This window comes from Oncorhynchus clarkii, chromosome 28, assembly GCF_045791955.1.
Source record: "Oncorhynchus clarkii lewisi isolate Uvic-CL-2024 chromosome 28, UVic_Ocla_1.0, whole genome shotgun sequence".
Lineage (NCBI taxonomy): Eukaryota > Metazoa > Chordata > Actinopteri > Salmoniformes > Salmonidae > Oncorhynchus > Oncorhynchus clarkii.
This window is the reverse complement of record NC_092174.1, coordinates 30,728,285-30,743,742: the sequence shown is the minus strand read 5'-3', so window position 1 is coordinate 30,743,742 and position 15,458 is coordinate 30,728,285. Positions and strand designations below refer to the sequence as shown.

Sequence of the window (15,458 nt, the reverse complement as noted above, 5' to 3'; positions counted from 1 at the left end):
GATGTCTTTTGGGTGGTGGACCATTCTTGATACACACAGGAAACTGTTGAGCTTGAAAAAGTCAACAGCGTTGCAGTTCTTGACACACTCACTGGTGCGCCTGGCCCCTACTACCATACCCTGTTCAAAGGCACGTAAACCCTGTCATACGGTCATCCTCTGCTCTCCACTCTGTCATCCTCTGTCAGCCCCATAGACTTTGGTCAGCACCTCCATCTCCACTTGACAGGCTTGTTGACTTTGCTCTCATCTAGATAATAATATATTTGATTTTAAGAGCTTTTCATGACATCCAAAGTCACTTTACATACACAAGAAAATCAGCAGGATAAAAAGCAATACAATCACACATTATAACAGGTATATACAACTACACTAACCATGATGACGGACTAAACGTGATAACGTTTGAACAGACAGAGGATAAAAGCACAGCACAAAACACACCCTTAGGTGCACATGCATGAGGGCGGGAGCCTCCTCGTAACCTGCCGTCCCGTGATTGCTCTGTGTCAGCACGTGATCCTCTGTGAACTTTAAAATAATTCACTATGGGGATCAAACATGATCGTAATAAATACATTTTAGAGCCCAAAATATACATCTACAAGTTTTGTTTAGCCATTCTGGCGATCTTAATTTACATAGGCTTTCTAGGGCAGACCAGGGCTTTTAGCCTTGCTAAAAGCTTGTGACTTCACGCTCCAGACCTGGACACGGAGGGCCTGGTGAGGAGGGTTTGGGGTCACTCAGAAGCAGAAGGTGTGCTAAGAGGTGAGTTTGGCTGGGGATTAAAAACCAGAAATGCTTCCACACTATTTGCTGTTCCTCTGAGAGGACTGGTGAGGACTGGTGATGACTCACAGGACTAGGGTAGGGTTGGCTTGCTAGGGTATCTGTCAGTTTCTCTGTCACTATTAACTCCCAGGTTAATTATTACCATGTCATGCCCAGCTAAGCATGAACATCACAGCCTACTTCAAATGAGCAGTGCACTGATGTCACTTTAATTTGTAATTTAATTTGATTTCACCTTTATTTAACCAGGTAGGCCAGTTGAGAACAAGTTCTCATTTACAACTGCGACCTGGCCAAGATAAAGCAAAACAGTGCGACAAAAGCAACAACAAAGTTACACATGGGATAAACAAACATACAGTCAATAACACAATATAAAAATCTATATACAGTGTGTGCAAATGAAGTAAGGCAATAAATAGGCCAATAGTTGTGAAGTAATTACAATTTAGTAATTTACACAAGTGGTATACAGTGGTGAGAACAAGTATTTGATACACTGCCGATTTTGCAGGTTTTCCTACTTACAAAGCATGTAGAGGTCTGTAATTTTTATCATAGGTACACTTCAACTGTGAGAGACGGAATCTAAAACAAAAATCCAGAAAATCACATTGTATGATTTTTAAGTAATTCATTTGCATTTTTGCAGACGCTTTCCAATCTTTATCTGAGACGATACGAGAGAGGTTGAACAGACTAGTAATAAGGGTTGCGACAATGGTGGAGGATCATTTTAGGAAGAGAGGGTCGATTGTCTAGCCCAGCTGATTTGTAGGATCCAGATTTTTCAGATTGAGACACTGGAGTCTAATATGGAAGTAAATTCTCAATACCTGTTTTACTAATTGGGTCCTTGGGGCCTTCTCCTGCATTCGTAACCACGTGGGAGGTTGGAATTTACCAGTTGTGAAGTTATAAATACCAGTTGGATGCATTCACATGCTTTCAAATGGTTGAGAAACTCATGGATGTAATTTGTAAGTTTCTGTGTGCAGTTTGAAGGAAGTTGAAGGTAATTTTTGGAGCCATTGTTGACTAGTGTTAACGCAATAACTTGTATCATTCTCTTGTGCTTCAAGAATGAACATGTTGTGTTATGTTGCCAGGAGAATCGTCTGGACATTATGTGCTGTGTGAAGCTGCCAGAGGGGAAGGAGGGGAAGACTGATGGCTTCCTCTTCCGCTTCTTCAAGAATATCTACGCCCCCTTCATCCTCAAGGAGTGGGTCAGACCCATAGTGGTGAGTAGATCTACGCCCTCTTCATCCACAACGAGTGCTGGTACTCAGATTTGAATGTAAATGTACAATAGAGCCAGCATTTAAGCCAACAATTGATGTAAACACAGTGTGTCTTTAATGTCTCCTCTTCTTGGACAGGTGGCTGTGTTTGTGGGGCTGCTGTCCTTCAGTATTGCTGTCACCAATAAGGTAGAGATTGGACTGGACCAGAAGCTCTCCATGCCTGATGTAAGTATGTCTAACCCCACCAGCCCCACAACATTTGGTGTTGTGCTCTTAGTTTTGATACATTGGCTCATGCTGGACATCTCTCTATTGAATCTCCCATCCTATAGGACTCGTACGTGCTGGACTACTTTAAGAACCTGAGTACGTACCTCCACACGGGTCCTCCGGTCTACTTCGTGGTGGAGGATGGCCATGACTACCTGAGTCTGGAGGGCCAGAACTCTGTGTGTGGAGGGGTGGGCTGCAACAATAACTCTCTGATCCAACAGGTCTACACAGCATCTCTCATTAGCAACTAGTGAGTGACACACACACACACACTCACACACCGCCTCCCTTACAGCAACTAGTGAGTGACACACACACTCACACACCGCCTCCCTTACAGCAACTAGTGAGTGAAGCAACAGCAACCCCCCCCCCTCCTCCACTCTTTTTACCTTTGGACTCCATGTTGACATCAGTATTATACTGTGAAGTCAGTCTAGCTCAAACAGGGTGACTAGAACTCTGGGTTTAGCTGCTGTTGTTATAGCAGTGAACTCATTGACAAATACCTTCTTGTTTGAAGGAATTATGAGACTTTCTTGAATATCTTCCAATAGAAAAGGATCAAATACTCTCCATGTTATTGTCCCCCAGCACCACTATAGGATTCAACCCGTCGTCGTGGCTGGATGACTACTTTGACTGGGTCAAGCCTCAGTCCACCTGTTGTAGATATTACAACTCTTCTGGGGCCTTCTGCAATGCCTCAGGTAACACACACACACACACTGAAGATATTACAACTCTTCTGGGGCCTTCTGCAATGCCTCAGGTAACACACACACACACACTGAAGATATTACAACTCTTCTGGGGCATTCTGCAATTTTCTTTAATTTGATGTTAGAAAAATATTGTATTGAAGTACCTATTTGTCTACTCTCATCAGTGGTGGACACGTTGTGTGTGCATTGCCGCCCCATGACCCCCAGTGGGAAGCTGAGGCCTACGGAACAGAACTTCATGAACTTCCTCCCCATGTTCCTGTCAGACAACCCTAACGCCAAGTGTGGGAAAGGGTAATTATTGTGTCTCTCTGGCAATCCAGGTATGGCTCATAAAGGATTGTGTATTGAGAAGTATTGGATGTGGGGTGTGAGTTGATGGTAAACCACTCGTCTGAATCTTTACTTTTCACCACAGCTCTGATAGAATTGTCTATGAACGCTTACATTTGCAAGTGAATCATTCAGTTTAAGGGAATTGAAATTCCTTTTAACTGAATTACTCTTTCTGTCTCTAACTTGGTCTTTGTGGTCCTGTAGTGGTCATGCGGCCTACAGTTCAGCGGTGGTTCTAAAGGGGAACGCCACGTCTGTGGGGGCCACCTACTTCATGACCTACCACACCATCCTCAAGGACTCACCTGACTTTATAGACGCCATGAAGATGGCCCGTGTGCTGGCTGACAACATCACAACCGCCATGGGACACAAAGTCTTCCCCTACAGGTAAACTAGGCTAACTCCTATGTTAGTTAAGGATTCCTGTTATCTCACTCAAATAGGAGTTATCTGCTCCAGTGTTGTTTCCATATCACCCTCACTTAAAAGGGTGAGGCTTTTCCTGCAAAGGGTCAGTATCACTGGCTTACCTGTTGCTATAAAAGTCACTGGTAAAATCTTGCAGGTTGACAATAATTGTTGTTTATTGTCATGAGTCTTGTCCTGGAGGCAGAACTGGGTGATTTCTCCTTAGATAAACCAGCTGTGAAGTCAAAGTTGGCTATATTGTAACAATTCATAAAAACAAAAATGGGTATTTTGGTCTTAATTTAAGGTTAGGGTTAGCATAGCTCTCAAACTCTAGGTGGCATTCTGCCTTCTCCCTACAGTTTCAGCCCTCCGCTTCACCCACGATTGGCTCTGTGAACTACAATCTCGTCCCTGTGTTATGTTTAGAAACGTCAGTAATCATCGCTTGCGATACGGCTTTCGAAACATATGGCCCTTTCATCAGCGAGAAAAAAATTAATAAAAAGATAGTTACAGATCCGTACAGCTATGGAGCCTCCAAGCTACACTTCTTTCCCAGTTATGCTTCCACACAGTTGTTCGGAGCACACTAAATAGATAATTAGCACAGGTGGTCGCCTCTGTCTTCCATTTGTCTTCCGTAAACAAATGCTGTAACATGGAGATATGGCCAGGTGGGAACCCTACAATGGTGTATTAATTAACCTTTTTTAAATTATTATTATTTCTCGCTGCAAGCGGTCCGTGTTAATGTTTAGACCTAACATAACTCCACCGTACAGAAAACGCCTTCTTCCAATTAGTTTTATGTGTAATGTAATAGAACTGAGAGTCAAGGGTCAGCAGTTTGGTTAAGTTTAAAATCAGATTGAACGACTTTGTGGCTGTGCTAGCTAGTGATCACTCTGCAGAGCTGTCACCAGAACAAGATTCATGATGAAAAACTCTAACCTGCTAAAATGTTCTCGCATGAGGAGAAACTATTGTTACTAGTGGGATACATGCTCACTGTTTCTGAGTTCTTGATTTATCTTGCTAAATGAACCGGCTCTGAAAGCTGTTACATTTTGTGGTCTCTTAGGACTCAAAGTCCAGGGTCTTTGTTCCTTAAAATAACCATAAAAGGTGAAGTTAGTCAGACTTAGATAACTCATAACATGTTGTTATGGCTGCCATTGTAACACAGTTTTTCTCTTGTTTGACCTTGACATCTAAGTTTTATGGCCACTCCTGTTTTATATTTACTACACTTCCTGTTTTAAGGGTTAGAGAGGGGTTGTATAGTGCATTTATTTTTAGCGCGCACTGCGCCCGGCCCGCCACAGGAGTCGCTGGTGCGCGATGAGACAAGGAAATCCCTACCGGCCAAACCCTCCTTAACCTGGACGACGCTAGGCCAATTGTGCGTCGCCCCACGGACCTCCCGGTCGCGGCCGGCTGCGACAGAGCCTGGGCGAGAACCCAGAGTCTCTGGTTGCACAGCTAGCGCTGCTATGCAGTGCCCTAGACCACTGCGCCACCCGTATAGTGCATTTAAACACAGCATCGACCTAGAGTTTTCATCTGTATTCTTCGTAGCTGGTTACCTTCCACGGCAGACTGAGGCTGGCACTAAGACAGCATTGAATGAGCTGTTTTCCGCCATAAACAAAAAAGAAAATGCTGACCCAGAGGCGGCACTCCTAGTAACCGGGGACTTTAATGCAGGAAAACTTAAATCTGTTTTACCAAATTTCTATCAGCATGTTAAATATGCAACCAGAGGGGAAAAAAACTCTAGACCACCTTTACTCCACACACAGAGAAGCTCTCCTTCGCCCTCCATTTTGCAAATCTGACCATAATTCCATCCTCCTGATACCTGCTTACAAGCAAAAAGGCAGGAAGCACCAGTGACTACATCAATAAAAAAGTGGTCAGATGAAGCAGATGCTGGCACAGACTGGAATATGTTCCGGGATTCCTCCGATGGCATTGTGGAGTACACCACTTGTCATTGGCTTCATCAATAAGTGCATGACATCGTCCCCACAGTGACCTGTACGTACATACCCCAACCAGAAGCCATGGATTATAGGCAGCATCCGCACTGAGCTAAAGGCTAGAGCTGCCGCTTTCAAGGAGCGGGACTCTAACCCGGAAGCTTATAAGAAATCCCGCTATGCCCTCCGACGAACCATCAAACAGGCAAAGCGTCAATACAGGACTAAGATCGAATCCTAATACACCAGCTCTGATGTTCATCGGATGTGGCAGGGCTTGCAAACCATTACAGACTACAAAGTGAAGCACAGCCGAGAACTGCCCAGTGACACGAGCATACCAGACAAGCTAAACTACTTCTATGCTCTCTTCGAGGCAAATAACACTGAAACATGCATGAGAGCACCAGCTGTTCTGGAAGACTGTGTGATCACGCTCTTCGCAGCCGATGTGAGTAAGACCTTTAAACAGGTCAACATTCACAAGGCCGCAGGGCCAGACGGATTACCAGGACGTTTACTGTGAGCATGCGCTGACCAACTGGCAAGTATCTTTACTGACATTTTCAACCTCTCCCTGTCCGAGTCTGTAATACCAACATGTTTTAAGCAGACACCATAGTGCCTGTGCCCAAGAACACTAAGGTAACCTGCCTAAATGACTACTGACCCGTAGCACCCACGTCTGTAGCCATGAAGTGCTTTGAAAGGCTGGTCATGGCTCATGTCAACACCATTATCCCAGAATCCCTTGACCCACTCCAATTTGCATACCGCCCCAACAGATCCACAGATGGATGCAATCTCTATTGCATTCCACACTGTCCTTTCCCACCTGGACAAAAGGAACACCTATGTGAGAATGCCATTCATTGACTACAGCTCAGCGTTCAACACCATAGTGCCCTCAAAGCTCATTAATGAGCTAAGGACCCTGGGACTAAACACCTCCCTCTGCAACTGGATCCTGGACTTCCTGACGGGCCGCCCACAGGTGGTAAGGGTAGGTAACAACACATCTGCCACGCTGATCCTCAACACAGGGGCCCCTCAGGGGTGTGTGTGCTCAGTCCCCTCCTGTACTCCCTGTTCACTCATGACTTCATGGCTAGGCATGACTCGAACACCATTAAGTTTGCCGATGACACAACAGTGATAGGCCTGCTCACTGACAAAGATGAGACGGCCTATAGGGAGGAGGTCAGAGACCTGGCCGTGTGGTGCCAGGACAACAACCTCTCCCTCAACGTGATCAAGACAAAGGAGGTGATTGGGGACAGGAAAAGGAGGACCGAGCACACCCCCATTCTCATCGACGGGGCTGCAGTGGAGCAGGTTGAGAGCTTCAAGTTCCTTGGTGTCCACATCATCAACAAACTAACATGGTCCAAGCACACTAAGACCGTCATGAAGAGGGCACGACAAAACCTATTTCCCCTCAGGAGACTGAAAAGATTTGACATGGGTCCTCCGATTTCTCAAAAGGTTCTACAGCTTCAACATCACTGCCTGGTATGGCAACTGTTCGGCCTCCGACCGCAAGGCACTACAGAGGGTAGTGCGAACGTCCCAGTACATCACTGGGGCCAAGCTTCCTGCCATCCATGACCTCTATACCAGGTGGTGTTAGAGGAAGGCCCTAAAAATTGTCGGACTCCATCCACCCAGGGTCATAGACGGTTCTCTCTGCTACCGCATGGCAAGCGGTACCGAAGTGCCAAGTCTAGGTCCAAGAGGCTTCTAAACAGCGTCTACCCCCGAGCCATAAGACTCCAGAACAGCTAATGAAGTGGCTACCCAGACTATTTGCATTGCTCCCCCCCCCCCTCTTTTACACCGCTGCTAGTCTCTGTTATCATCTATGCATAGTCACTTTAACTCTACCTCCACGTACATACTACCTCAACTAACCGGTGCTCCCGCACATTGACTCTGTACTGGTTCCCCTCTGTATATAGTCTCGCTATTGTTATTTTACTACTGCTCTTTAATTACTTGTTACTTTTATTTGTTATTCTTATCCCAATTTTTTTTTTGAACTGCACTGTTGATTAGGGCCTCATAAGTAAGCATTTCACTGTAAGGTCTACCTGTTGTATTTGGCGCATGTGACTAATATAATTTGATTTGATTTGAAAGGCCAGTCTGAAAGGTGAAATCTATGTATTCTGGCCAGTCAAATGCCCTGTTTTTTTGTTTTTTGATGCTTCTTTGTCAAATCTTTTTTTAGTGTCGTGAGTGGACACAACTAGGGCAATGAATGTTGTTCCTTTTTAAATACACACTTCACAACATGTAGCTTTCTACATCCTGTAATACAGTCATGTTGAATTAGTTTAGTCTTCAATTGTAACCGTTGTTTTCCCTCCAGTGTGTTCTACGTGTTCTATGAGCAGTACCTGACCATAGCCTACGACACGGTCTTCCAGCTGGGCGTGTCGCTGGCGGCCATTTTTGTGGTTACCACGGTGCTGCTGGGCTTTGAACTGTGGTCAGGAGTGCTGGTCAGCATCACCATCGCCATGATCCTGGTCAACATGTTCGGGGTCATGTGGCTCTGGGACATCAGCCTCAATGCTGTGTCCCTCGTCAACCTTGTCATGGTGAGTGAAGAAACAGGCTGATAGCAGCTGGTTTTAACATCATGTCTTCCTGTAACTTGGCATATTTCAGTTGTTTTGGTAGTCATTTTTTATTGCCACATTTTGACACCAAGAGGATGCAGAGAACTATTTTGTTGTGGACACAGCCCAGTATTCCCAGTCTATTAATTGTTTGTGTGTGTTGCAGAGCTGTGGTATCTCTGTGGAGTTCTGCAGTCACATAGTGAGGGCCTTCTCCATCAGTGTGAAGAGTACCAGGGTGGAGAGGGCTGAGGAGGCTCTGGCCCACATGGGCAGCTCAGTAAGTACAGGGGTTTATTCATTAGTTGGATTCCATTGCAAAATGTTTTGTCTGTAAAACGGTTTGCAACTTAAACGATTGTTTTGATAGGACAAATTCCGGTAGGTCCCTCCATGTTGTGTTCTGTTTGCTTCCGTGTGGTATCTGGAGTAAACGGTAAAGTGTTTAGGTTGCAAGACAGTTTGCACCAGACAAAATGTTTTGCAACGGAATAGGACTAATGAATAGACCTCAGCTCTACTTTTGTAGTTCACCACAGACTGGAACGCTGTATTCTGTCCATAGAAATGTCACACTGTCTGAATATTTTTTTTAAGAAGAGCATTTAGTTCATCATTTGCCCAATAATTCTGAAATAGCAGTATATCTGACATGCAAAAATAGTATTGCAAACTGAACTGTGGAGTAAAATTGAATTCTTGGCATGAATGGAATATCTAGAAAAGTAGAAATGACTTCCTTGTTTTACTCAGGTTTTTAGACACTGGTTATTTGACTCATTATTGACTGGAGGGAATGCTGACCAGCAGAATATAACTAAACCATGGCTCCTCTTCTCCCAGGTGTTCAGTGGCATCACTTTGACTAAGTTTGGAGGCATCCTGATCCTGGCTCTGTCCAAGTCCCAGATCTTCCAGATCTTCTACTTCCGCATGTACCTGGCCATGGTGCTGCTGGGGGCCACGCACGGACTCATCTTCCTCCCTGTGCTGCTCAGCTATGCAGGTACGCATGGTGTGGTTTGTGTGGCCTTTCACCTCGCAAATAATTCCCCTTCCTAACAGCACACTATAGCACTTCTCTAAGCTCACTAGCACCCTCTATCAACAAAAGGAAGTGTGCCTTGAAATTAAGGTTTGCTTAACACCGGAGTATGTTGTGCCTCAAAACAGTAAGGGGGGGGGTGTGTGTTTCCTCCCAAAAGTCCTTAACGATTATGCCTTTGAAAAAATGACACCATCTGTCTCTCGCCTCAGGTCCTTCGGTGAACAAGGCCAAGGTGTTTGCAGCCAACAAACGCTACGCCGGCACAGAAAGGGAACGCCTCCTCAACTTCTAGAGACAGGACAATGGTATGAACCAATTAACCAGTCTGTCTGGTCTGGGAAAGACTGTGTGGGGTGACTCAGTGCGACAGGAGCAGCTGTTTCTATGATTATTGACACACTCATCAACCATTCACTACGCAGCATATCGCAGGGATGCAACTCAGGAATAACAGTGTGGGGTGTCTGTCAGAGGCCTTCTCAAATGCTTCTTTTCGCCAATTTAATTCTCAAGGGCAATTCTGGGTGTTATGCAATAGTGCACACAGTGGCAAATGTTTTGCAACTGAAGTCCAGGGCCTGTATTCACAAAGCATCTCAGAGTAGCAGTACTGATTTAGGATCAGTTTAGCCTTTTAGATCACAATGAATAGGATTACGTTGACAGGTGGGAGCTGGTCCTAGATCAAAATCATCAAATGTTATTAGTCACATGCTCCGAATACAACAGGTGTAGTAGACCTTACCATGAAACACTTACTTACAAGCCCTTCACCAACAATGCAGTGTTAAGAAAATATTTACTAAATAAATGAAAGTAAAAACACACTAAAATAACAATACTGAGGGGGTACCGCTACCGAGTCAATGTACAGGTTAGTCGAGGTAATTTGTACATGTAGGAGGGTTAAAGTGACTGCATAGATAATAAACAGCGAGTAGCAGCAGTGTCAAAATATTCACTATTCCTACTCTGAAGACGCTTTGTGGGCCCAGGTAGTCCCTCCCTGTTTTTGTCCCTTTTTTCCGTTTGGTGCCAAATGAACACAACTCATTTCAGTAACCTAGAATACCCCCCTAAATCAACAGCAATACGATGATGTATACTGTTTTCTCTCTCAACGCAGTGTGACATTAGGAGAAACGTCAACTCCCACAACCTTCTAGTTTGGATAATAAAACCGATGCTACCCTTTAGTTTTTTGGGGGGATCAATAGTTGTGAAACCAGCCAGTGTTTTTTTGTATTGGGATTAGCTAAGTACTATGTGTAAAGAGAGTGATATATGCAAAGGTTGACTTCTCTGAGGATAGCTATTTGATATGATGAATCATTGATGTATACTGTACCGATTTACACTGTAATGTAACTAATAATGAAAAAATATTTAAAGAAAAAATGTACCTTGGATGTGTTGGTAATCCACACAATAACTATAATTCTGTAATTATATTTCTATGCTTCCACACTTGAACACTTTACCAGTTGGATTGAGGTAATTTTATTCATGTTATAATAACAATATTGTGTGACACTGTATTCCTATAGCCAGGGGTCCGTATTCACAAAGCGACTCAGAGTAAGAGTGCTGATCTCGGATCAGGGTCCCCTTGTCTATTTAATTATGATCGAAAAAGCAGAACTGATTCTAGATCAGTGAATACGGGCCCAGAGGTCAGTCTAAGTACTGAGGTTTTCTAGGCCAAGGAGTACAGTAGTTATTTTTTTTTTTTTTTTTGACATTGTAGTGAGCTTGGGCTGACTCCCTGTTTTGAAGTGATGTTTTTGCTTACAGTTAAGGTTAGTGTCCAGTTGTCTGTAGTACTTCAGAATGTAAGGCTGAGCCTAGATATTAATGTAATGGTTATTATAGGGCAACTAGTGTCTCTAAATGTTTGTGACAGACATGCTTTTTGACAATGTTGTGCATTGGTGCTGGAAAGGAGATGCACAATGTTGTAATATTGTAACCAGTCTTGAATGAAAATCTTAATTTGTAACTATTTTATTGTGTGGGCTGCATTGCAACTCGGTCTTGACAGATGAAATGTAATGTGCAGTAGAACCTCCTAGTGGTGTTGTGGAAAAGATGCACCACTATAGATTTCTCTGATTTTGGGGGGGGAATAAATCACTTACTAATATCTCATGTGTGCCTTATTTGAGTAACCTCACACAATAGAATAGATGTTCACAAGAAACAGCCTGGTTGATGGTTGTTATGTACAAAGTGACCACATTGTGGAGCCAGATATCATAGTAGCTGTCTGCTGTGTCTGGAACTACCTCTCCCGACTAATGGTGTTGACCTATTTTTCATCAGTCTGTAAGGCTACAGTGGTTGTTATGCAGTATTTCCTCACTTCAGGTGGATGTGGTCTAACATGGTAGTTTCAATGCTTTACATTTACTGCCAATTTGAGGGCTCACGTTTATATTTTTTCTGTCTTGTGGTTGTGAGACATGAGTATTTTAAAGATGATTCATTTTTGTCCGGTATTTTGAAACCCAACAACCATTTCTAACAATATGAACTTCGAACTTCACCCACAGTGTGTCTACTTCCATGTCCTACATTGAACATAATATCCTAACTGGAATCGGCTGCCAAACCGAGGACTGATGGTTTGCAACAGTGTCAACTCCCTTTCTGTCCTGACTTGGCAAGTGCCTTAACAGCCTTGTCATACAGACTGCCACTTCATCATTTATTCATCCATTTTCTCTCTCATCATTTGGGCTGTTCATTGAATCTGGTGGAGATTAAAATATTAATTTCCCCCTGGCTGGGGCTGTGGGGGGCAGGAGAGGGTCGGAGGGGAACACATAGACTAATATTATATGTAGGAGAGTGGAACAGAGGGGGGGGGGGGGGGGCGGGTGTATGTAGGCCCTGTGTGGCTCACCTGACCCAGACACTGCTGTTTTATGAATAAGAATATGGCTGTCATCTACAGATGATTTGCCATTGCTGACATTTCAGCAGCTGGTTTTCTCCAGGTTGCAAATCACATGCCAGAGATGAGGTTTTGCATTATTTTATGTAAACTGTTTATTTGAATAGAGACAGCTACACTGAATTATTGAATGCCAGATACTGTACATTACACCATGCTTTTACTTATTTATAGCATCAGTCCCTCAATCAGCTTAAGAAATTAGAATATCGGAGGAGGACGCATGACTTTCAACCTTCATCGCTCCCGAGCCCGTACGGGAGTTGTAGCGATGAGACAAGAGAGTAGCTACTAACAATTGGATACCACGAAAAAGGGGTAAAATTAAAAATTAAAAAATTTGAATATGAATATAGCCGTGAAACATCAAGGTAATATTTATGAACGGCAACCATACTATACTGTAGTTTACTATCTATCAGGTGCATACTATACTGTAGTTTACTATCTATCAGGTGCATACTATACTGTAGTTTACTATCTGTCAGGTGCATACTATACTGTAGTTTACTATCTATCAGGTGCATACTATACTGTAGTTTACTATCTGTCAGGTGCATACTATACTGTAGTTTACTATCAATCAGGTGCATACTATACTGTAGTTTACTATCTGTCAGGTGCATACTATACTGTAGTTTACTATCTATCAGGTGCAAGGTTGCTGTATTTTGCAGATATTCAAGTACAGCATTTTTCATCCATTCAGTTTGTACTGGGGAGCCAGGCAGGCTGAGTTCTGGCTGTGGCCTCTGTCTGTCTGGTCTGGATAACTGTGACCATGGATTATCAATCCCTTGAAAAACTATCCATTCCCCCTCTGAGGCCTCATATCATATCGTCATTGAACGAAACATAAAATAATCAATATGGTTTTATGAGTGAATGAGCTCATTAATTGGTCACCAGCGCTAGATAGATGATAAAATATGATTTGCTGACCTCAATGTACATTATGCACTTTGGAATAAGAGTCATTATTCTAAGGAAAGAGAGTCAACCCATATTACACCACTTTGTTTTTAACAGCACAAAATGGTTAATAAAAGGCAGGGTAGAAATGTGGGCTAAAATGGCAGCAGCCCACTAAACTAAAGCATGTGATGTAAACATTCTACTGGCACAAAAAGTAAGAAGGCTAACTGTACAGTACCAGTTACCATACTGGCATGGTACATTATTACATTCCTCAAGTTGAATAGGTTATTATTAAGAAAAACACCAGTCATTTTGCGTTTCTTGCCGCAGTGGAAATATTTAATGTGAAATAATGTAGAGATTGTAGTGGCGACTTTAAGAGAAGGCATACTGTAAATTGACACGTTATCAGGCAGCTCCTGCCGCCATGTGAGGTCACTTTGCTTTACATGCGTTGCCATGACGCCTTACTGTCACAACGACAAATGCTTTCTAAAATACTTAGTCAAGCAACCCACACCACATGATTACAGAAGACGATTTCTTGCTAGTCGCCTACCAGGAATCCAAAGCAAATTCTGCAACACCTCCACACCTCTCAAAGCTGGTTCATGAAAATACACATACTTCTTGTCAACACCTTGGCTTTCTCCAAAGTACCCCTAATAAGTCATTGAGTGCCCTTAATTGCTGCCAACACTGTCCTTGGGGTTCAATTTCCGGCCGTGTTTTCCACTTGGCTGAATCACTTGGGCTGAATCACTTTAAAGGGTACATTAATAAGTAAGGTGAGAGAGACATTTCATACCCTGTTGTTTTGCGTCACTGGTTTTCTGTTACAGCCGGGGCTCAGTTGACGCCAAACTAGACTGAGTGGAACAGCGGGACTAGAGAGTCATCTCAAATCAAATGTTATTGGTCACATACGTGTTTAGCAGATGTTATTGCAGGTATAGTGCAATGCCTGTGGAGATCAGATTCACACACAGGTCCACATGCAGTGCTGTCTGGGGTCTGTAACGTTCACATTGATATGATTCCCTATATCTATTTCTATCTGCAACATTTCACATCGCTGAATACCCCCCCCCCCCCCCCCCCCCCCCCCCCCCCCCCCCGCTGACCAGACAAGCAGCCAACTAGGGAGTCCCTCTCCCACTGACGGCCACAACACTCACCATTCACTTCCTTGTTTACAAACGTCCAGGCCATAATGGTGGTGGGCCCAGCAGCGGCCGGGGTCTGACCTGGGGTGAATAGCCCTGAGTCACTGCAACACTCTCACAGCATCAGAAGGGGGAGGAAAGGCCTGGGGGGCAAACTGCCGTTTCAGCCAAATGTTATTTTAATAGCGGGAAGGGCAATAGACTAGGCCAGGGGGCTTGCCCCCCAAACGATGGAACACATATTTGGTACAATGGCGATGACTGATGTGTGAGCCAACCCCAGGAAGGGCAGTCAATTGTCCTTTTATGAGGCTCTGAGAGGGGTATTAGGGTATTACTCTTCTCAATGAAGAGGGCTAAGCCGTATAGGCCATGTGGCCGTGGCCAGGCCTGGAACTGTTTGTTTTGATGGTAGCACAAGACTGGGACTGGCGTGACTGCCCGCCCGCCTTGTTTACCTTGGATGTGTGTCAGACGGTACTGGGAGAGCCCATTTGTTCCTTCACATTCGCTATATTTTCCTTCCTCCCTCTCCCTGAGAAACTGTCCTCTCAGATTGCATCAGAGCCATAGCCGGGCACAACATGTTCCCTGAGCTCCATATAGGAGAGCCACAACTCACTAGCACTGGCTGGCCTTCTCAACTTGCACTGACTTGGAGTTGTTTCTGATGCTCTTATGCAAAGGGATATGTGAGACATACTTTAATATTCATGGTAAATTACAACCGGTTGGGTGACAGACTCAACATCACAGTGCTGATGTGTCACAGGCTAAACCTCACGTTCAAGGGTTTAGGATTTGTATAATGAGAAACATGCACTGCTTCATGCATGGTTGAATTGTAAAATATGCTATTGGTTTTCTGCAAACAAATATTAAGAGTGAAACCAGATATCTCATGCTATGGCAGTAAATCAATTCAGCAACCTCAGGAGAGAGTAACACAAAATTAAGCGAAGCCACTCACA

General features: G+C 44.0%; 1 protein-coding gene across 1 annotated transcript in view; it reads left to right on the top strand.

Moving 5' to 3' along the window:
• The window catches only part of LOC139386809 (Niemann-Pick disease, type C1), a 30,732-nt gene extending 19,142 nt beyond the window's left edge, over positions 1-11,590 (top strand). The window contains exons 16-25 of the mRNA XM_071132618.1: positions 1,908-2,042; positions 2,181-2,270; positions 2,378-2,568; positions 2,913-3,028; positions 3,208-3,337; positions 3,584-3,769; positions 8,147-8,378; positions 8,566-8,679; positions 9,243-9,405; positions 9,657-11,590. Coding sequence (XP_070988719.1) covers positions 1,908-2,042; positions 2,181-2,270; positions 2,378-2,568; positions 2,913-3,028; positions 3,208-3,337; positions 3,584-3,769; positions 8,147-8,378; positions 8,566-8,679; positions 9,243-9,405; positions 9,657-9,739 — 1,440 coding nt within the window. The 3' untranslated portion in view covers positions 9,740-11,590. The remainder of the gene's footprint in view (positions 1-1,907; positions 2,043-2,180; positions 2,271-2,377; positions 2,569-2,912; positions 3,029-3,207; positions 3,338-3,583; positions 3,770-8,146; positions 8,379-8,565; positions 8,680-9,242; positions 9,406-9,656) is intronic.
• Positions 11,591-15,458: the final 3,868 nt, after the last annotated feature.